The sequence below is a fragment of the Muscardinus avellanarius genome, assembly GCF_963383645.1.
Source record: "Muscardinus avellanarius genome assembly, chromosome: 13".
NCBI classification, from domain to species: domain Eukaryota; kingdom Metazoa; phylum Chordata; class Mammalia; order Rodentia; family Gliridae; genus Muscardinus; species Muscardinus avellanarius.
The window spans coordinates 23068103-23088901 of record NC_137799.1 but is presented as its reverse complement, the minus strand read 5'-3'; the positions used below and the strand labels follow the sequence as shown (position 1 = coordinate 23088901).

At 47.7% G+C, this 20799-nt stretch overlaps 1 protein-coding gene across 1 annotated transcript; it reads right to left on the bottom strand.

Moving 5' to 3' along the window:
- Positions 1-281: 281 nt before the first annotated feature.
- On the bottom strand, positions 282-11489 carry SLC46A2 (solute carrier family 46 member 2; the record flags this gene model as incomplete). The annotated part of the gene is made up of 4 exons (XM_080709554.1): positions 282-339; positions 6440-6596; positions 7762-7845; positions 10361-11489. 4 exons carry the CDS (start codon positions 11487-11489, stop codon positions 282-284), a joined length of 1428 nt encoding a protein of 475 aa, XP_080565680.1.
- Between the last annotated feature and the right edge of the window lie 9310 nt (positions 11490-20799).

Here is a 20799-nt window from a genome sequence, read left to right as displayed (position 1 = left end):
CCTCGTAGGACCTGGGGCGGCTGTGCACATAGCCTGCACCCACACAACCTAACCTCTGCCTCACAGGGGTGCCTAAAAGCTGAGAAAGTTCTTCTATCACCTAGAAAGGTACTTGTCCCCACCCACCAGGGACCCCTGAGCCCCACGGCTCACTCAGAGGCCAGTTGTGGCTGGAACTCAGGTTTCCTGGCAGCGGGTTGCTTTGGTGATCAGTTCCCTGGTCCCTTCATTGGTCTTCAGAGGCTGTGGCTGGTGTTGCCAGTTCCCGCAGATCAGCACCTTCATTTCTCTGTCTTGTGTCCATACTGTGACCACGGGACTTGTTTATAGGCCACGATGCTGTAAGAATTTGCAAAAGAGAGTTAAGAAAAGAGCTGGAATGGGAGAGAGGATGTAGCTCTTCCTCCCCTTCAACGCTGAGGTTGTCTCCTGCCACTCTTTATCACTGACCGAGTGAGGTGCTAGCTTCATGTGGCTTCAGAAGGTTGTACGGAGTGAGAGGGTGGCCCTAGGCAATGCCTCTAACTCCAGGCTCCTTCCAGTCCTGTGATAATGAACTTCTTTCTGTTTCCCATAACCCTGAGCCCTTTGTATCTACGTGTTCTTGGGACTTCTTTGCAACTCGCTTTTTTTTTTTTTTTTGGTACTGGGGATGGAACCCAGGGGCATTGTACCTCCAAGCTACACCCTCAGCTCTATTTTTTAGTCTTTTTATTTTTGAAACAGGGTCTCACTGAGTTGCAAAGGGCCTCACTAAGTAGCTGAGGTTGTCGGTGACCGGCAGTCCTCCGGTGTCGCCTCCCGAATGCTGGGATGATTATAAGCGTGAACCACCACGCCCAGCTGCATCTCACTCTTGACGATGATGAAATCCCGGGTATGTCCTGGGGGTAAGATTAACCTCCACTAATCCCCAGCAGAATTAGCTGCCTCATCTGCCTTCCCAGAGCCCTTTATCCCTCCCATGAAGCTTGTTTAGAAATATCAGTAGATAAATGGAGACATAGCAAACAGGATCTCTGGGTTGAAGTCTTGGATCTGTGTAACCTTTGGTATCCTTCAACCTCTCAGGCCCAGGGTTTTTTCATCTGTAGGGACTCCAGGATCCTCGGGTTTTAAGGCTCTTGATGGCTATGCAGCACCTAGAGCTCCTGGATGGGGAGCGAGCTTAAATTCAAGCCTTCTAAAAGGACTCCTTGTTGAAACTTCCAAACACTGATGTCCCATCTTCCATGAAGCCCAATGGAGATGCAGTTACTTTACTTCAAACAAAACTCATTGCATTCTAAGGCTGGCAAGTGGAAAGGCGAGACTTAGAGGCAGCCAGCACGGGGCGACAGGGACTTGGCTTTGCGTCCCTGATGTCGCAGGTGGCATATACTGTGGACGCTACAGCACAGCTGCGTGCTGGAGGCCTGCTCCTAACTCCACGGCCACCCCATAGGCCGCTCTGGGTGTGGCTGCTCAGGAATGCTGACTGGTAGGAGCCACACCCTCTGCCAGCATCTATGCATTAAGCAAGTCCTTCTTGAGCACTACATGCCAGGCTCTCTGCTGGACACAGGGGGCATGTGGCAAGCCACACAGCCCTGGTCTGTGTCCTCGGGGAGCCCTGGTCTCTGTGCTACCAGAATGGTGGGCAAGAACATTAGACAAGCAAACACTAAATGGTCATTAACTGTCTTGCTATAAAGGAAACATTTAGAAAACTTGAGGAGCATCTAATAGATCTAATTTAGGCTAAGACAGGTCAGGAAGATCCTCTTAGAGAAAATGGCAAGTTTGAGGCTCTGTTTCCTCATCTGCAAAATGGGGATAATAGTAATTCCCTCAAAGGATTGTTTAGGAAGATTAAATTAGTTAACATATATTAAATATTTAACACACTTGCTATTATCATTTTTTAAAAAAATGAGCTGGGTGCAGATGAACATGTATTTGGAGCTTGGAGAAGACAAGGCCATGTCTTCTGATGGCTTCTCTCTTCTCTGTGCAGCCCGAGGTGGTTACCCGTGTGTTAGAGGAGGACGGTTGAGGCTGGGCAGAACTGCACAATGATCTCCTCAGCATCTTCCTGCTGTAGGTAAAGAAGAGCAAGCAGGGAGAGGCAGGCTCTCACAGAATGAGATCTGCCCACTCGGGTGCTGGAAGGGGCAGGGCACAGCCCCTTAGGATCATAACAGGCTGCTGGCAGCTCTGGCCCATGGACTCTCCTGGCAGTGGGGAGGAGGATGCAGACTGGCTGGTCCAGCTTCTGCCTCTGAGTCCTCATCAGCCCTAACATGCCTGCGGGTCAGCCTGCTATCCATCCTTCCTTCCTTCTTTCCTTCCTTCCTTTGTCTCTTCCTCCTCCTCCCCCTTCTTTTTTCTTTCTCTCTTTTTTGCAGTACCAGGGATTGAACTCAGGGGAGCTCTCCCACTGAACTACACCCCAGCCCCTTATTATTATCTTTTTCTTAATTTTTGAGACAGTCTCACTAAATTGCCAAGGCTGGTCTTGAACTTGCTACGCTCCTGCCTCAGCCTCCTGAGTCACTGAAAGAACAGGTGTGTATCACCACGCCCCCCTTCCTGGGTTTTTGTGTCAATCCTTCCTACTTCTCTCCCTCCCTCCTTCATTCCCTTTCTCTGGGGAATGAACCCGGGGCCATTCTCTCTGTGAGTTATATCCCCATCCCTTTGTATTTTGAAACAGGGTTGTGCTAAGCTGCTGAGGGTCATGCTAAGTTCCTGAAGCTGGCCGCAATCCTGTGATTCCCTTGCCTCAGACTCCCACTTGGGTTATGGTGTCGCTTTCCTTTCTGTAGTTAGAAGCTCCACTGGTCCCTCCTGCTGCCCTCACTGAGTGATAGATGACAGAGCTGGGCCTCATTTCACTGTAGGGGTTTTCCAGGGTTTCATTCATTTGGTGACTTCATGGAAAGGAAAGCTGATGGAAAGAGTCCTGTGCCAAAGCCTTCTGTCTTACTTGTGCATTCAAATGACCTGGCGAGCTTTTAAAAACCCCTGTGCTCAGGCTGTGCCCTAGCTCAGCTGAGTCACCATCTCTGCGGGGGTTGGGGCAGGAACCTGGAAAGCAGTGATTTTTTTTTTTTTTTTTTTAAATCTTTCCCGGTCAGTTGTTCCAATGGACAAAGAACTTAGATTTGTTTGGCTGTCTGTCCACTGCTAAACATCTACAAAAGAGGGAAACACTCAACAATGCGTAAGCGCCTTATTCACACAGCACACAATCAGTTGCTGCCTTGAACATTTCCAGATTTTCTCCCTGCTTCTGTGACATGAGGTCATGAAGACCCTGCATAGCGAATGTGACGGAGCACAGGTGCTCGGGAGTGCGGCATCTCAGCACGCCTGCCCCAGCGTGCCCCGAGCCGAGGGAACTGAGCAGGAACCAGTTACTGGACTTGCTCATCGCTTTCATTTGTCTGATTACGTCTTTATGACACCCTGTAGTAAACTTTGTTCTCTTTGTTTTTCAGTGTTTGTTTGCCAACAAAATAGGATTTGGACAATTATCAAGTGGGCATAACAACTCTTCTGTTACTCAGTTGTCCAGGGAGCTGGGACTCCAGAGGAGCTTGCCTTGCGTGCTAGCTCTAGCCAAGCTGGTCCAACCTATTCCACCCAGACTCACAGGAAAAGTCCCCAGGGCTGGGCAGGCCCGGGCAGTTCGGGCTCAGTCCCCTATGGTAGGAAATGAGATCTGGCTGTGGTCCTCTGCTTGTCCAAATTCTCTCAGCGACTTGATCTTCCTATATTATTTTTCTCAACTAAGAAATAAAGCAAAGAGACTTAATGCTTGGCAGCTCCTATCCCAGGAGGCTCAGCCTTCTATGCAGGCAGGGACCCATATTAGGATAGAACGTGAGAATTCCAAAAGGGGCTGTCCCCCCTTTCAACCTGAATTCAATTATTTCCTACTTTGGTGCCCTATACAACCATCATAACTGACAGAGCTCTCATGTGTTACTAAGCATTTCCCTTAAAAATGCAAATCTATATCAACTACTTTGCACTTTATTGTGGCTATGTTTATCTTATGGAGGTATTCATACATATATATATGCGTATACACATAAGCATATACATACATAGACACATATATATTCCTCTCTCTTCTAGCCGAGCAGCATTGATATGTGAGACAGCTTCACTTTGGAGGAAGGGGAAATGAAAGACCTGACAGTTGACAGCTGGTCTGTCCACTGTGAGAACCATTAGCTATATGTGGCTACTGAACACTCAAAATATGATTATTTCAACTTGAGATGTACTGTAAGCACGAAATATATAACCAGATCTAAAAACTCAATTTTTTAAAGTGATAAACTAGCTCTCTGATTAATTTCACAAGTTGTTTCTATGTTGACACGTAATTTTGAATACCAACTATGTTATTACAATTAATTTCACCTGTCATTTTTATCTCTGAAAAATATGGCTTCTAGCTGAGCGTGGTGGCACACGCTTGTAATCCCCACACTTGGGAGGCTGAGACAGGAGGATCACACGGGTTCAAAGCCAGCCTCAGCTACTTAGTGAGGCTTTCAGCAACTTAGTGAGACCCTGTTTCCAAATAAAATATTAAAAAAAGGTCTGGGAGTATAGCCCGGAGTAGAAAGCCTCTGGGTTCCACCCCCAGTACCACCCAAAAAAAAAAAAAAAAAAAAAAATATATATATATATATATATATATATATATATATATATATATATATATATATATGACTTCTAGAGCTGGGTGTGGTGGCGCAGGCTTGTAATCCCCGCATTTGGGAGGCTGAGACAGGAGGATCGCACAGGTTCGAAGCCAGCCTCAGCTACTTAGTGAGGCTCTCAGCAACTTAGTGAGACCCTGTTTCCAAATAAAATATAAAATAGGACTGGGAGTATAGCCCAGAGGTAGAAAGCCCCTGGGTTCCATTCCTAGTACCACCAAAAAAAAAAAAATAAATAAATAAATATATATATATATATGTGTGTGTGTGTGTGTGTGTGTGTGTGTGTGTGTGTGTGTGTGTGTATGGCTTCCAGAACTTGGGAGGCTGAGACAGTGAGACAGGAGGATTACAGGTGTGTGGGTAGCATCAGCAGTTGGTAACATATGCAATTTAGTGAAGTCCTGTTTCAAAATAAAGGATAAAATAGGGCTGGGGGTATAGCTCAAAAGTAGAATGTCCTAAGTTCGAGCTCCAGTACCACACACACAAAAGAAAATGTGGCTTCTAGGCAGGTGTGGTGGCACATGCCTGTAATCTCAGTACTTGGGAGGCTGAGACAGGAGGATCTCAGGTTCAAAGCCAGCCTCAGCAATTTAGCAAAACCCTCAGCAATTTAGCTAGACATTATTTTTAAAAAATTTTAAGGGGCTAGGATATAGTTTGGAGGTGAGTTCAATCCTCAATGCTAGGACATACATACATACATACATACATACATACATACATACATTAAATGTGGCTCCTATCAAGCACAAAATACCTCTAATCCCAGTACTTGGGATGCTGAGACAAGAGAATTTCAAATTCAAGGCCAGTGCACAGTAACTTAGTGAGACCCTGTTTAAAAATATAAAAGGGCTGGAGTGTAGCTCAGAGACAGAATGCCCTTGGATCCGTCCCCAGAACCACACACACACACACACACACACACTCTCTCTCTCTCTCTCTCTCTCTCTCTCTCTCTCTCTCTCTCACACACACACACACACACACACACACACACACACACACTCCATAGCAAATATGAAGCACACATGTGGCCTGCTCTGTCACTCACGCTCTCATTTCTACTGGACAGGGCTGGTAAGGGCAGAACCGTCCCATGCTGTCTTCCCACCCCATCGATGCCGTTGGCTCAAGCCCTTGCCACGGCCCGGCCAGCGCACCTCTCCTTCACTTTCCAGCCCTCCTGGTTGCTCTCTCCTAGAGTTGAGGGCTCTTGTTTCACAAATGAGACTGTTCCCCGGAGAAGGGGAGGGCATTGCCTGAGGGCCCCACGGAGGAGCTCATGCAGTCCTGTGGCCAGGAGCGCAGCCTTCTCAGGGCACAGAGGAGACTGTACTCAGAAGGGGGCAGGATGGCTTTCACTAAAAGGAAGCCAAACAAGAGTTCTGAATGGCCCAATGGAGTTTCTAACCTCAGACTCTAATGATAAGCACGTAGGTGAGGCTCCTGCAAAATACAAAGCCACCAGGAAGTGAGCCAGCTGGTTAAGTTCTCTGCTGATTATCTTTTGACTTCGGAATTCCCAGATTGCCAGCTTATCAGTTTGAAGGAACAAGAGAACTTTTTCTTTATGAGCAAGCCTACTCAGGTGCTGCTGCGTAAATACCGACAGTAAAGCATCACCCCCGCGGTGCTAGTCTGGAGACGTCCAGCAGCCCCGAGCTAAGTACCAGGCCCAGCCCAGCAAGCAGACGCTGCCCCCATCTTACCCGATCGGGACAATGGCCAGGAAGGAGATAAAGGAGGATAGAACAAAGCAGGTGCCCACGAACTTGTCCATGGTGAGCTGATAGATCTTGTTGTACACGGTGGATGTCACCACCCCAGTCAGAGCCAGCGACAGCTGAAGTATGACGAACACCTTCCCTGTGCAAGAGACAGAGGTTACCAAGAAATGCGCTGATGTCTCCCCCTCCTCCCCGCTAGCGGAGTCTGGGGCGCTCTAGGGGACCCCTTTGCTGTCCCAAGGACTACTTTTTAGACTGCATGGCTCAGTGTGCCAGGAATCCCGCCTCTGTCTTCATAGATTCCCAGATTTAATTTTGCTTACCACCCCCATCTCAAAACAAAACAAAACAAAACAAAACAAAAAGGAAACTCAGTGCCCTCTTGGAAGTCTACCTTCTTTAAGCAAGTAGAGAAAGAAGCAAGATGCAGGGACACATTTGCATTCGGGAGGGGTCCTGGGAATCGAACCCGGGCTGTTCTACCTCTGAGCTACTCCCCTGGCCCTGATTTTTGGTTGTTCATACTTCATTCTTATTTTTATTTCTTTTCCAAACACAGTTGCAAAAAAAAAAAAAAAGAAAAAAGAGGATGGCTTTAAAATGTTTTCCCATACAAGTCCTTCTTTGGACAATAACTGCCTTCTTCAAAATGTGTTCCATTCCACGTCACCAATAAGTCAGAAGTATGTTTTAATCACGAATCTCAGGACTGACAAAAATAATGCAAACTCACATTACCATGCATCTTTCTCAAACACATGTCTCTTCATGTGATAATTGAAGTTATTGCTACAAACTTAGCAACTGAATACTTCCAGTGTCATTTCCCCTGGCCCTTTTTATTTTGTGACAGAGTCTCTAAATTGTTGAGGGTCTTGTTAAGTTTCTGAGGCTGGCCTTGAGCCTGAGATCCTCCTGTTTCAGCCTCCCAAATACTAATATTACAGATGTGTGCCGCTACACCCATCAAATTTGTGTTCTTTGGTGTATATTTTGCTCAGCGCCCTATGCAGAGTAGTGGTGGGGCGTATCAGCCACTTTGGAACCTATGAGATCCTAGCTGAATGTTCCTGGAGCCTGTGGATGATAGTATCTTTCTTTGTGGCTTTTTACTGACCTAGAGTCTTTCCCACCCTCCTGTCTTCATGCCTCCTGCCCTGGATAGAAGCCACTTTTACATTAGAAGCCTAATGTATCTGAAGCTGCTTCTGGATCTTTCTCTAGTGTCTTCAAATCTTTATCACGAGCTGAGCAGCTCTGAAACAGCCCGAGGTAAAGATGCCAGAGAGATTCCTTTCACTTACCATAAGAGGAGCCACTGATGAGTTTAGACATTGCCGACCGGATGGTCGTGATGGGGATGAGAGCGAACAGCATGACAGCTCGAGCTGGAAAAGGTCATGGAGGAAGCTGGAAAAGCCTCGGCCAGGAGGAAGCCATAAAGCAAAACCTGCCTCCAGCCTCCCTCCCGCCACCCCACAGGCCTGGCCTGGAAGAACTAGCGTCTGCTGGCCGTCCAGTGCCCTACGCGGACTGCACTCAGGTTCTGAGCTCTCGCTGAGTTGTACATGCTCGTGCCAATCTGAGTTGGCACTCCACTTCCAAAGGAATGCTGAGCTGTTTTTCTTTTCTTTTCTTTTTTTCTGAGAAGGGGGTGGTATGCAAAATAAGCTGACGTGGAGCTGGTGGTAATGGCGCAGGGTAAGGGTATTTGTGTGTTACTAGGGATTGAATCCAGGAAATTCTCCCTCTGAGCCACTCCCCCAACCCCTTTTATTTTTTACTTTGAAAGGGCCTCCCACAGTTGCTGAGGTTGGCTGCAAACCCACGATCCTCCTGTCTCAGCCTCCCAAGTACTGGAATTATAAGCATGTGCCACCACAACTGGCCTGCTGAAGGGGGTACTCTTTTCTTTTGGTACTAGGGATTAAACTTAGGGGCACTCTACCTCCGAGCTACACCTGTAGCCCCTTTATATTTTGCTTTAAAACAGGGTTTCTCTAGTTTGCTGAGAGTCTTACTACTTGCTGAGGCTTGTCCAAACCTGGGAACCTCCTTTCTCAGTCTCCCAAGTACTGGGATTACCAGTGTGCTGCACCACGCCAGGCTGAAGGGGGTCTTTATTGTGCGTTTTGAGGCAGAGCTGGTATTGCAGTGACACAGGTTCCTCTCCTGGCCTCCCTAGGAGGGAAGTGCTTGTTCTCCCTACGTAATGAATGAATACCTCTGGGGGCGGTCCTCGGAACTCCTGCAAACTCTTTCCAGAAATGTGTCCCTTAACCTAACTTCCTTTCACCCCTCAGTCCATACTGTTACCTGGATGTCCGTGTGTTGCGTGCGTGCATGTGTTGCGTGCGTGCATGCGTGTGTGCGTGTGTGTGTGTGTGTGTGTGTGTGTGTGTGTAGGGAGGTAAGTGTGATGGGAAGGGAATAGAAGACTCTGTGCTTCACACATAGCCTTCTTACCTGGGCCTGGGCCTGAGGTTATCTTGCCATTTTCCTCAGGTGTGTGACCTGGGCCAGGGTCACACACCTGGCTATTTAAATTAATTAAAATGAAATAAACTTTGGTAGCCGGATACCATGGCAAATGCCTATAATCCTAGTAATCTGGGAGGCTGAGACAGGAGGATAGCAAGTTTGAGGCCAGCCTGGGCAATTTAGTGAGACCCTGTTTCAAAATTTAAATTTATAAAACTTTTTTTTTTTTGTGGTACTGGGGTTCCTGGAAACCTTCTACCTCTGGGCTACACTCTCAGACCTATTTTATATTTTATTTGGAAACAGGGTCTCTTAAGCCAGTGAGGCTGGCTTCAAACCTGCACGATCCTCCTGTCTCCGCCTCCCAAGCACGGGGATTACAAGCGTGCGCCATCACGCCTGGCCAAAATTTAAAACTTTTAAAAAAGGGCTGGGGGGTAGCTCAGTGGTCAAGCATCCCTGGGTTCAGTCTTCAGGACTCTTACCCTCCCCCAACACACAATGAAATGAACTTTAAAATTCTGCTCTTTAGTTGCACTGGCTGCATTTTGACTGTGTACTAGCCACATGTGGTTACTGTATGGGATAGATTGGACAGAAGCCATTTTTGCCATTGTAGAAAGTTCCTGTTGGAGCACTAGTCTTGAGCTCTCTGCTGAGGTTGCCTGGCCTCTGTCCTCAGGTGGAAACATCATTCCACTTCCTTAAGTGGGGCTGTTCCCTTGGTCATCAAACCAGTTATTGAGATTTTGTGTGTGTGTGTGTGTATGTGTGTGTGTGTGTGTGTGTGTGTGTGTGTGTGTGTGTTACTGTGGGTGGAACCCTGAGGCTTTCTACCTCTGGGGTGTACTCCTAGACCTAGTTTATATTTTATTTGGAAACAGGGTCTTACTAAGTTGCTGAGAGCCTCACTCAGTAGCTGAGGCTGGCTTTGAACCTGTGTGATCCTCCTGTCTCAGCCTCCCAAGCACAGGGATTACAAGTCTGCTCTACCACACCCGGCGAAAAAAATTTTAATGTATTTTTAAAAAGCCCTTACTTGGCTGCATATGATCTTAATTAAGGGGCCTTTTCAGCTGGATTACTTAATCTTTTACCCCTCTAATACTGGGGAGAGGAAACTCAACCCTATCTCTACTCAAGACCATCCTAAAGCCTCCTCTTTTGATTCCAGGCACCACTGACCACACCTCCTTGGTTTCCTAGGACCATGGGCACCACATTGATAACATTTCAGTCAGCAGAACAAATCGTGTGTGGTGCAATGCGGATAAACACACGTGAACACACTCCTGGGCCCCTTGTGCCACCAGGGTTGCAGCTTCAATCCTTGGTGCTGAGCTGGACTACGCATAATCCCTGGTGTTCGCCCCATGACACAGCCCCAGCACTGTCCTGTCTCCCCAGGAATGCCAGACTCACCAATGTAGAACATGTATGTCTCTTTTACAAAGGCCAGGAGGAGGGCTCCTGATGCAAAGGAGACCATCCCAATCATGATCATGGTGGTGTCCTGGAAAAAGCGGGAGAAGACCAGGACGCCCAGAAAACTGGTGATGAAGATGGTGTACCCGGAAGCCATGCCGTAGCCCACCTGCACCTGGTTCCAACTCAGAGGCTCCCTCAGCACAAAGAGGTGCATCACGTCCACGGTGCCTACCACTGCCAGGTCATAGAGGATGGCGCCCACAAATAGCAGGGCAATGGTGGTTTTGGGGGGCTTCATTTTTCCGGGAGGTGGAAGGTGTTCCACCACACTCTGCTTCTCCAGCTGGTCAGGGTCCAGGGTGCGATAGGTACCCACCGTCCCGCACACCGTATCCACAGTGGGGAGCTCCTCGCTGGCCTTGGCCACCGGCTCGGGGACCTTCAGCACCAAGAGGCTGTACAGAAGAGCAAAGGTGGCACAGCCCACGCTGCAGGCGGTCAGCACCAAGCCCTTCCCAGCGTGCCCAGCCATCTGATTGAAGAGATGCCCCGAGGCCATGCTCCCGCAGAATCCCGCCAAGCCCAGGATCAGGTCAATAAGGAGAAGGCGCACGGAGCGGCGGCCCTCGGAGGAGCCCAGGGAGCCCAGCGCCATGACCCCGGACCAGAAGGCCGAGAAGCCCCCGCAGAACCCGTTGAGCGCCGCTGCCCCGTACAGCACGGCCACCGGCCAGTCCAGCAGCACTTTGAGCAGCAGCGCGAGGCGGGAGAGCAGGAAGCCCAGCAGCGACGCGCAGATGGAGATCTTGCGGTGGTAGCGGTCGCTGAGCCAGCCCAGCCCATAGGCGGACAGCAGGGGCGTCAGGCCCACCACGAGGTTGTAGATGATGTAGAAGTTGGAGATGGCCCGCTGCTGCTGGTCCTCTAGAGAGCCCCGGGGCGCCGGGCTGGTGCTGTGGTTGGAGGAGTCCAGGGCCCCGAAGGACGCCTTCACCACCAGGAGTAGTCCGGCGTCGTAGAGGGAGCCGGCCACCTGTGTGGAGGCCACCACGGGCTCGATCCAGGTCCTCGCCTGGAGGCGAGGCAGGTGGCTCCCCCATGGGCAGGTGATCTCGGCGCCCATGTGACCTCTCCGATGGGGCGCGCAGGGCTCCCTGGCTGCAGTGGGTCAGAGCTCGGCCCCAGAGCGAGTGTGCGCGCCCCGGTGCGCGCCAGGGACAGGCGAGCCGAGTGACAGCGGTGATGTCCCGGCGCGGCCACTCCTCCCAGGACAGAAAAGGCCGCGCTCCGCCCCCACCTCCACCCCGGCCGAGCTGGATTGGCCCCCGCCCAGGGAGCCGCCCGGAGCGCACCCCCACCCCACTCTCGCTCCTGGGTTTCCACCGCCGCGGCGGCGTCACGCGGCTCCTGCGAGCGCGCCCGCCTGACTAGGGCTCAGTTTCCCCACATCAAGGCGAGAGGTGCTCCCCCAGGAACCTCTCTGGGGTGCCTGAGAACCTCCTCCTAGCGTCTGTCTCTGCAGGGATTTAGAATCAGCTGAGAGGAGCCCTGGGACCCTCGTAGGGAGCGTGTCCAAATTCAGCGGGCGCAGAAAGGCAGGTTTGGACGCAGGATTGATCTAGGGTTCTGCCTGGGAGAAGTGCTGCGGTGTGAAGTATATTTGTTGAACTTAAAAGCATCAGGGCCCCCGTGCTCAGTTCAGAGCCAGCAGCATAGACTCGGAGAGAAGTAAACTCAGTGGCAGACAGCTTCAGGCCCCCCTCCAGGCCCACGGCCTCTCCAAGAAGAGCCCTGCCCCGGCACCTGCAGTGGGGGCCCCCAGGAGGCAGGACTCGCCTATGGGACTCTGCCTCAAACTCCCAGCCCTAGCTGTCCTTCCAGATGGTAAAACTGGACTCTCTGCAGGGGGTCAGGTCTGCTGGAGAGGGCAGGGTCATCTTCTCCAAAGTGAACCTCCCCGGGGCCCTTTCTGCTTCTTCCTAGGTGCTCTTCCTCTGTGTCATGGGCTCCCTCCACTGGGAGGGGAGGAGGCAGACCTCCCCAGGCAGCCTAGCTTCCTCCTTTTAACTATACACTTCTGCAAAGTGGACCAGGGTGGTGCAGGGCCACAGCACACCAAGGAGCAAGAACCTTCTCAGGGCGACCCCCTCCCCTGGGGAGGGGTGGAGAGTCAAAAGCCTGCCGCCTCCAGCCAAACCACAGAGGGAGGCTGGGGTCCGCTGGGAGAGTTACCACAGCCCAATGGATGATGTGCTCACGGAGGGAATAGAAATTGGATTCCAAGTGATTTTTGAGTAGATATGTGCCCTTGTGACATTTTTAGGGAGGGTATAACCCCCCTCCTTCCTCCTGCCTGTCACCGCCCAGCCCCGTGTCCAAACCCAAACAACTCTGCTTTCTGCACCCGTCTCCCTCTTGAGGATGCCTCCTGGATCTGGCTCAGCCGCTCATTTTCCTCTTTCTCCCCCTCTCCTTGGTCTGATTTCACTAACCTGTGTCTGTCTCTCTCATTTCATCCCCAGCCTACATTTACAGAGGTTCCAGCAAGCAGCCCCACCAGCCTGCTCCTGTGAGTGGCAGAGGCTCCAGGGGATGGGTGGTGATGGGTGGTGGTCGTGGTGGTCGTGGTGGTGGTTGTTGGTGGTGGTTGTTGGTGGTGGTTGGTGGTGATGGTGATGGGTGGTGGTGGTGGTGATGGGCGGTGGTGGTGGTGGCATGTGTGTGGGGGTATTCTGCAATCAGTTATGACCACCAGAAATCCTGAACCAGAAGGCCCACTGTGGCTACTTGGTCAAGGAGTCTGTCTATACGAGGGGCTCCAGACAGCGGAGAGCAAACTTGGTTTTCTCTGGAGCCAAGGTCTTTGGTGTCTCAGTCCTCCTCCTCCTCCTCTTGTGGAGTCTGAAGGGCCTCAGGTTCACATCAGTGCTAGGACAGATCTAGCAGAAGCTGGACATCAGGGTACAAGCCAGCCCTGGGACCCTCCGAGTTTGAGGCCAGAATCTTCTGGTCTGCAAATGAACTAAACTCAGGGCAGCTGGCGTTTCTCCTATTTCGAGCTACTTTGGACTAGATTATGTTCTTGTCATGTCCCTACTCTCTCCTCCGTCTCCAAATCTAGGCTGCACCTGAGTTTGCTCCCAGCCACATTCTGTAGCTCAGACTACCAGTCTTGACCCTAGCACGTTAAGATGGAGTGTGGAATCTAGTCTCTAGCTCAAGGCTGGCTATGATCATTAACGTGGAAAGGCTTAAACTCTCCTTGTTTTTATAGTGAAAAGTCACACTATTTTAGAAGAAAAATGCAGCTAACATTTACTGAACCTTAGCTGTGTACTAAAAGCTTTACTTGAATGAGTTAACTGTCCTAAGAAGTCTATGAGTGAATGTATCACCCTATTTTACAGACTGAAACTGAGAAGTAATTTTCACAGGATCACATAGCTAGTAAATGAGGGAGCAGTATTTAGCACCCGTCTTCACATATCTACAGGTATGTGGCAAATACAGGTCACAGAGAATTGTATTTGAAGATGTCCTTTCCAACAATATAGGAATGTAGAGAGGTGTAGACATGACACAGTCATGATGTAATTATCATTGATTAACAGTGTATTGCATAAATGAAGAAGAACAAGAGTGGCTAGAAGTTTATTTGTTGAACTTACATCTCAGGTATGTTCTAATCAAATAGGAAATACTTTTCTTATCTTGATAGATGATGCCCAAAACTTGTTTTAGAGAGGAATAGTCATTGTTTAGAAAGCATTTTATTTTTTTCATTTTCTGGTGCTGGGGATTGAACCCAGGGCCTCACTCCTGCTGGGCAAGCTCTCTGCTCTACCTCTGATTTACACCCCAGCACTGGAAAACAGTTCTGATCACATTAGGTGAAGTCCTCAGGCCGAGGTTTCAGCTGTGGAGGAGGTCCCAGGGAGGGGGTGGAGTGTGTCATTGTGAGTCAAGGACTGGAACTCCTCTGCCACCCTGGGTGGAGGGGTGGGGATGGGACAGAGGAGAGAGAAAGGAGGAGAAGAGAAACCACAGTGTGGGGAGGAAGTGAAATAAGGGGCCATGGATGGAAAGGGCCAGGACAGGAGCCCTGGTGCCAGGATGGTCAGAGGGACTGTAAAAGAGTAGAAATGTTGAGTGAAGACTTCAGGCAGCTTTTTGTATCAGTGCATGGGAATCCATGGATCTTCTCAGTTTTTAGAGAAGTCTACTCATGAATGTGTAGAGTGAGTGAGTGCGACTCTTTTCTATTTCTGTAGAACCTGGTGAAGGCTCAGTGATTCATGTCTGGGTTGACATAATGCTGAGCCCAGACCACGGAGAAGCAGGAAGAAGAGGCCACAAGAACATAATCCACCAAGAATTTCTTTTCTCTTTTTGATTTTGTAGTGCTGGGGATCGAGCCCAGTGGTGTTCTGCCTCTGAGCTATACCCCACCCCTATTTTTTTTTTTAAATTTTGAAACAAGGATTCACCAAATTGCCATGTGTTGTCCTCAAGCCTGCGATCCTCCTGTCTCAGCCTCCCAAGTACTGGGATTACAAGGAAGGCACCGTCTGGCCTGGATCCACCTAGGGTTTCTGGAACCTGGGGTAGGTGTTGCACTTTTACAAGTTATGAGATTGAAAAGTTGATTTGTCTTACCTACATCTGGAGCAGTAGAGAGACACTTGAAGTGGAAGAGCGCAGGTTACAGGGATGAGGAGCGTATTGTGCTCGTCATTGCTAGTATTTTAGAGGGCTGAGGTCAAACTCCCCACCCCCTGAATTGAAAACAAGATATCCTAGCCGGGGCGTGGTGGCGCACGCTTGTACACAGCTAAGGTTCAGTAAATAACATTTACCGAACCTTATTATTATTATTGTTCCCTTTAATAACCCACCTCTAACCCTCTCCGCTCTCTCTTCCCGTGGCCTCCACTTTCCTCGTGTGTTACAAGTGGCTACAAGGCTCAGGTCTATCCAATCACCGTGTCACGTGCCAGTGATTACAGTGTTGGTTCAGAGATGGATTTTTTTTTTTTTCGGGACTGGGGATGGACTCAGGGATATCCTACCTCCGAGCTACGCCCCAGCCCTATTTTTTACTCTTTATTTTGAAACAGGGTCTCACTGAGTTGCAAAGGGCCTCACTAAGTGTATGAGGCTGTCCATGAACTGCAGTCCTCCTGTCTCAGTCTCCCAGATGCTGGGATTACAAGCGTGCACCACCACCATGCCCAGCTAGAGATGAAAATGTGACCCAAATTTGGACTGATAAGAATGAGGCCCAGGAGTTTGGCTTTAGGGGGAAGAGGCACTTTTCTTTCCTGGTGGTCTTGAACTGAAAAAAAGCCAGTGTTTTGCTACTGCCAGTCAGGAGCTTGCTTAAGATTAGAGGAGGTTTAGGGAAAGCAGAGATGGAAAGTGGGGAGAGTCCAGATCCTGAAGACATCCTGGTTGCTCACGAATCAGCTGTGCCCAAGCCAAGTTACCGCTTGTCTTTTTTTTTTCCTTTTTTGTACTGGGGGTTGAACCTAGGAGTATTCTACCTGCAGCCTTTTTTTTTTTTTTTTTTTTAACCGTGTCTCACTAAGTTGCTGAGGCTGACCTCAAACCTGTGATCCTCCCGTCTCTGTGATCCTCCTGAGTGCTGGAATTACAGGTGTATAACACTGTGTCAGGCTTCTGTTTGACTTTTTAATAACAAAAGCTACTGCATTCCCTTTTGGCAATGACAGTTTGATATGGCTTTTATGTCCATTGCAAATTTAAGAATTTTTTTGTTTGTTTGTTTTTGGTGGTACTGGGGATAGAACCCTTCTGGGCTATACTCCCAGACCTATTTTATATTTTTATTTGGAAACAGGGTCTCCTAAGCCAGCGCGCGCGACTAGCTTCGAACCTGCGCGATCTTCCTGTCTCTGCCTCCCAAGCGCGGGGATGACAAGCGTGCGCCACCACGCCTGAAAATTCAAGATATTTGATGGGATCAAATCCAAGGTATCTCATAGCTAATGACCTTTGCTCTTCTTCACTGCAAACTCCCTTAGATTTATTTATTTATTTATTTATTTATTTATTTATATTTTTTAATTTTTAAAATTTGTATTTGTTTTTTAAAATTTTTTATTGGTGCATTTATTTATATATCATAATGGGGTAAAAAACTTGTATAGACATCATTGCACATACCACCCAGCCAGCCCCACCCAGTCCTCACCCCTTGGATCCTGAATCTGATCAACGGTAGGTAGCTGTGCCAGCTCCAAGGTCTTATTTATTTCCACTTCAACAATTCTTTGATTTCCCTCAGGACCCAGTGCTCTATAAATGAATCTATATAAGTTTCCAAATCAGTAGCTTTTTCTTCTCTTCTTTTAATATCTAACTTTATGGCATTTATGTATTTATTTATTTATTTATTTTTATGGTGCTAAGAATTGAACCTAGGGGCATTCTACCTCCCAGCTACACCACCAGCCCTATTTTATTTTCTATTTGAAAACAGGATCTTGCTAAATTGCCGAGATCCTTACTAAATTGCCGAGGCTGGATTTGAACCTGTGATCCTCCTGTCTCAGTCTCCCAAGTCCTGGGATTACAGGCATGCTCCACCACACCTAGTCTGGCACATCTTATTAATGATGATCATAGTCATACTCTCTGCTTCTTTTTAATGTGTGCTGACCTTGGAGGAACCCAACTGGCATTTAAGTAACTGAGGACTGATGGAAATCTCACAATAGGGCAGGTTGCTATCTCTATCAGTGTACAGACTCCTATTGCAAATGAGCTGTCAAAACTACCCTGCAAACCTACTATGTTTCTCCAGTCAACTTTCACCCTTTCATTCTTCAAAATTGTTAGTTAAGAACTCTTTCATCCACTGCAGACTTTCAAAAATTTTTTTTTTTTTTTTTGGTGGTGGTGGTAATGGAGATCGAACCCAGGGGCACTGTACTTCCGTGCTATACCTCCAGACCTATATTTTGATTCTTTCTTTTGAAATAGGGTCTCAAGTTGTGGAGGGCCTCACTAAGTAGCCATGGCTGGCCGCGAACCTTGGTCCTCCAGTCTCAGCCTCCCAAGTACTGGGATTACAAGCGTGCGCCACCACGCCTGGCTGCAAATTTTTCTACTCTTGCCTTTTCCCTCTTCATATTCACTCTTGGTTCCTGAGTATTTATTCATCTTTTTACTCTGCAAGAAATGGTACGTGTGTGTGTGTGTGTGTGTGTGTGTGTGTGTGTGTGTGTGTGTGTGTTACTGGAGATTGAACCCAGGAAGGAACATTCTACCTCTGAGCTCTACCCAAGACCCTATTTCATTTTTTAAATTTTGGAACAGGGTGTCACTAAGTTGCGGAGGTCCTCACTAAGTAGCTGAGGCTGGCTGCGAACCTATTCCTGTCCCAGCCTCCCAAGTGCTGGGATTGTAACCGTGCGCCACCACACCCGGCTCTGCAGGAAGTCATTTCTAGGTCTCAGGTAACTCCCACATAAAAAAGATACTTATCTACTAGGAAATAGTATTTATCTTTGGATCTGTTTATTTTGTCCTGAATTCTAGTCTGTCATTTTTATGTGGTTTTCTCCTATCTGCAATGGAAATAACTCTAATTAACTAGGAATTAGGGTAGAGAAAGCTTCAATTTTCTTCTCTTTTAAAATTTTCTTTTTGAAGTGGGTGCACAACTGAGATTCCAGGGAGACTGAGGCAGAAAGTAAGAGAGTCTAGGATCAAAACTTTTAGAGATAAAAATATTAAAACTCATTTGAGAATTTTTTAAAATCTGTGAATATGGACACATACTGGGCAAATAAAACAAGAAAAACTAATTTTACACATACTAAATACCATACTCCATACCTCATCAACATCTCATAGAGTAAAAATCTCATAGATTAGAAATTACTCCTGGCTTCTTTTTATTTCTTCAAATTATTGTTTTTTTTTTTTTTTTTTATAAGAGAGGTGAACCCTTTTATGGCCATCATGGATGTGGTCCTGTGGGTATAAGTGCCAACACAGTTCCCTCAGACAGACATTTTGTTTCCAAATATGCAGATAAGATACTAAATACATTTTGGCCTTTATTCTTTTTTTGGGGGGGCATCCCTTCAATGCAGAAAAAGTTTTTTTTCTAATATTATCATTATTTATCTTATTTGTTTTTAATTTTTACTCTTTTGAGATTCTGGGGTTGAACCCAGGGCCTTGTGCATGCTATATCCCCAGCCCCTCAGCATTTATTAATCCTACAAATTCTATAGCCTGAATTTTATTGGTGAAGTTCTTGGACTCATCAGATCAAATAGGTAAGCTGTTATTTTTTAATTACATAGAGCCTCCTCATATTACATACTGTGTCATCAATACATCAACCTATCGTACTGTTTTGAGAGGAAAATATTTTTAGTTTCTCCGATTCCATCTTGCTATAGCATTTTTCTCATGGTAAAGTCACATGCCATTATTATTAGGTTTTTCCCACTGTGGCTTTTTATTTCCTTGATAGCTTTCATTTTTCTTTTATATATTTACATGCATTCAAAATGATAATCATAGCCTGGCACAGTGGTGTACACCTGTAATCCCAGTACTTGGGAGGCTGAGGCAGGACGATCACAAGTTCAAGGCTAGCCTCAGCAAATTAGCAAGACCCTGTTTCAAAATAGGAAATGATGATGATGATGATGATGATGGTGATGATGATGGTGATGATGGTGGTGATGATGATGATGATGGTGATGATGATGGTGATGATGATGGTGATGATGATGATGATGATGATGGTGATGATGGTGATGATGATGATGGTGATGATGATGATGATGGTGATGGTGGTAGTGATGATGATGGAGGTAGAATGCCCCTGGGTTCAATCTCCAGATGGGGGAATAAAAACCACCCTAAAACAAACCAAAATGATAATCAATGCGTCTTCTAAATGTTGCCACTGAGCAGAAAACCTTTTGGAAGCTTTGGAACATGTCCACAGAGTTGGGAGACTCGCCCTGCACAGAGAGAGGGCAGCTGCCTGAGAAGCAGAGAGCTGGGAAAGTGGGGAAGAGATCAAGGCTTGTGCTTCAAAAACCCACCCGTTAGGAGCTGAGAGGGAAGTAGAGTTCTCTTATTGGGAGTGACACTCTGAGCTGCCTGCCTCACCCAGCAGACGAGCAGCCAGCTCAAAATTACAATCTTTACAGTGTTTAAAGAAAAGTGAAGAAATAAGACTGTGAGTACTTGAAACCTGTTTGACATACTGCACTGTGTGAGAGGCAGAGCACAGAGGATTTTTTAGGGCGTGAACTACTCTAGTACTATCATGGTGGACACGTGTCATCCTAAACCTGCCCAGATCACATAATAAACAACACCAAGAGTGAGCCCTGACGTAGACCATGGGCTTGGATGACATGTGTCCATGTAGGTTCATCCTCTGTGACAAATGCACTACTCTAGAGGGGCATTGACATGCTCGTGGTGTATGGTGACGGGGGGCATGTGGGAAATCTCTCTACTTTCTCTCAATTTACTGTGAACACACACATACTCTAAGAAATAGTATTTAAAATAAGGGACAGCTAGGTATGATGTGCCTGTAGTCCCAGCTACTTAGAAGGCTGAAGGGGGGGAGGATTTCAAGGTCAAAGCCAGCCTGGGAGATCCGATCTCAAAACATAACAAAGCAGAAACAACTTGTGTAATTCAGAAGCAAAGAAGGCAAGAACATTTTAAAAGCATTTATCCAGGTGTGGTGGCACGCGCCTGTAATCTCAGTACTCAGGAGGTTGAGACAGGAGGATCGCAGGTTCGAGGCCTGCCTTGGCAAGTTAGTGAGATCCTGTTTCAAAAGTAGGAAAATAAATAAGAACATCTGGGGGCGTGACTCGGGGGTAGAGTGCCCCTGGATTCAATCTCCGGACACACACACATGCAGCGTTCCTGCTACTTAATAACTGAAGTATATTTATGGAGTTCCCCTAAGTCAATAACTTTGACTTATTTGCACTTTCATTTTGAGTCAAAGTTTGCATTGTGAAATGGAACAGACCAGCTGTGGGAGAGCTGGAGCTCTTGCAGTCCTTAAAACACTCCTGAGATGAGCCAAGTAAGATCAGTGTGTAATCGGTGTTGACTCTACACTGTGAAAGACGCAGAAGCACAGACTCTGTGACAAAGGCTGCAATTGAGTCCAGAGCAGTAAAAGCGGCAGCAGAGGCATTTTCTATACATAGGTCTTGGCCAACTTGAACAACTGCAGAAAAGAGGGGCGAAGACCAAACACGTCTGCTTCTCTTTCTGGAGAGGAAGCTCGTGTTCTGAAGATTTAGGCTGAGCCACCCGCTAGCAGGCTGATGCTCACCGCACAGCGCTTCCCTTTAACCAGAACAGGCCCTCTCCTCTCTCTGCTGGGTTGCGTTGGACTTCTCTGT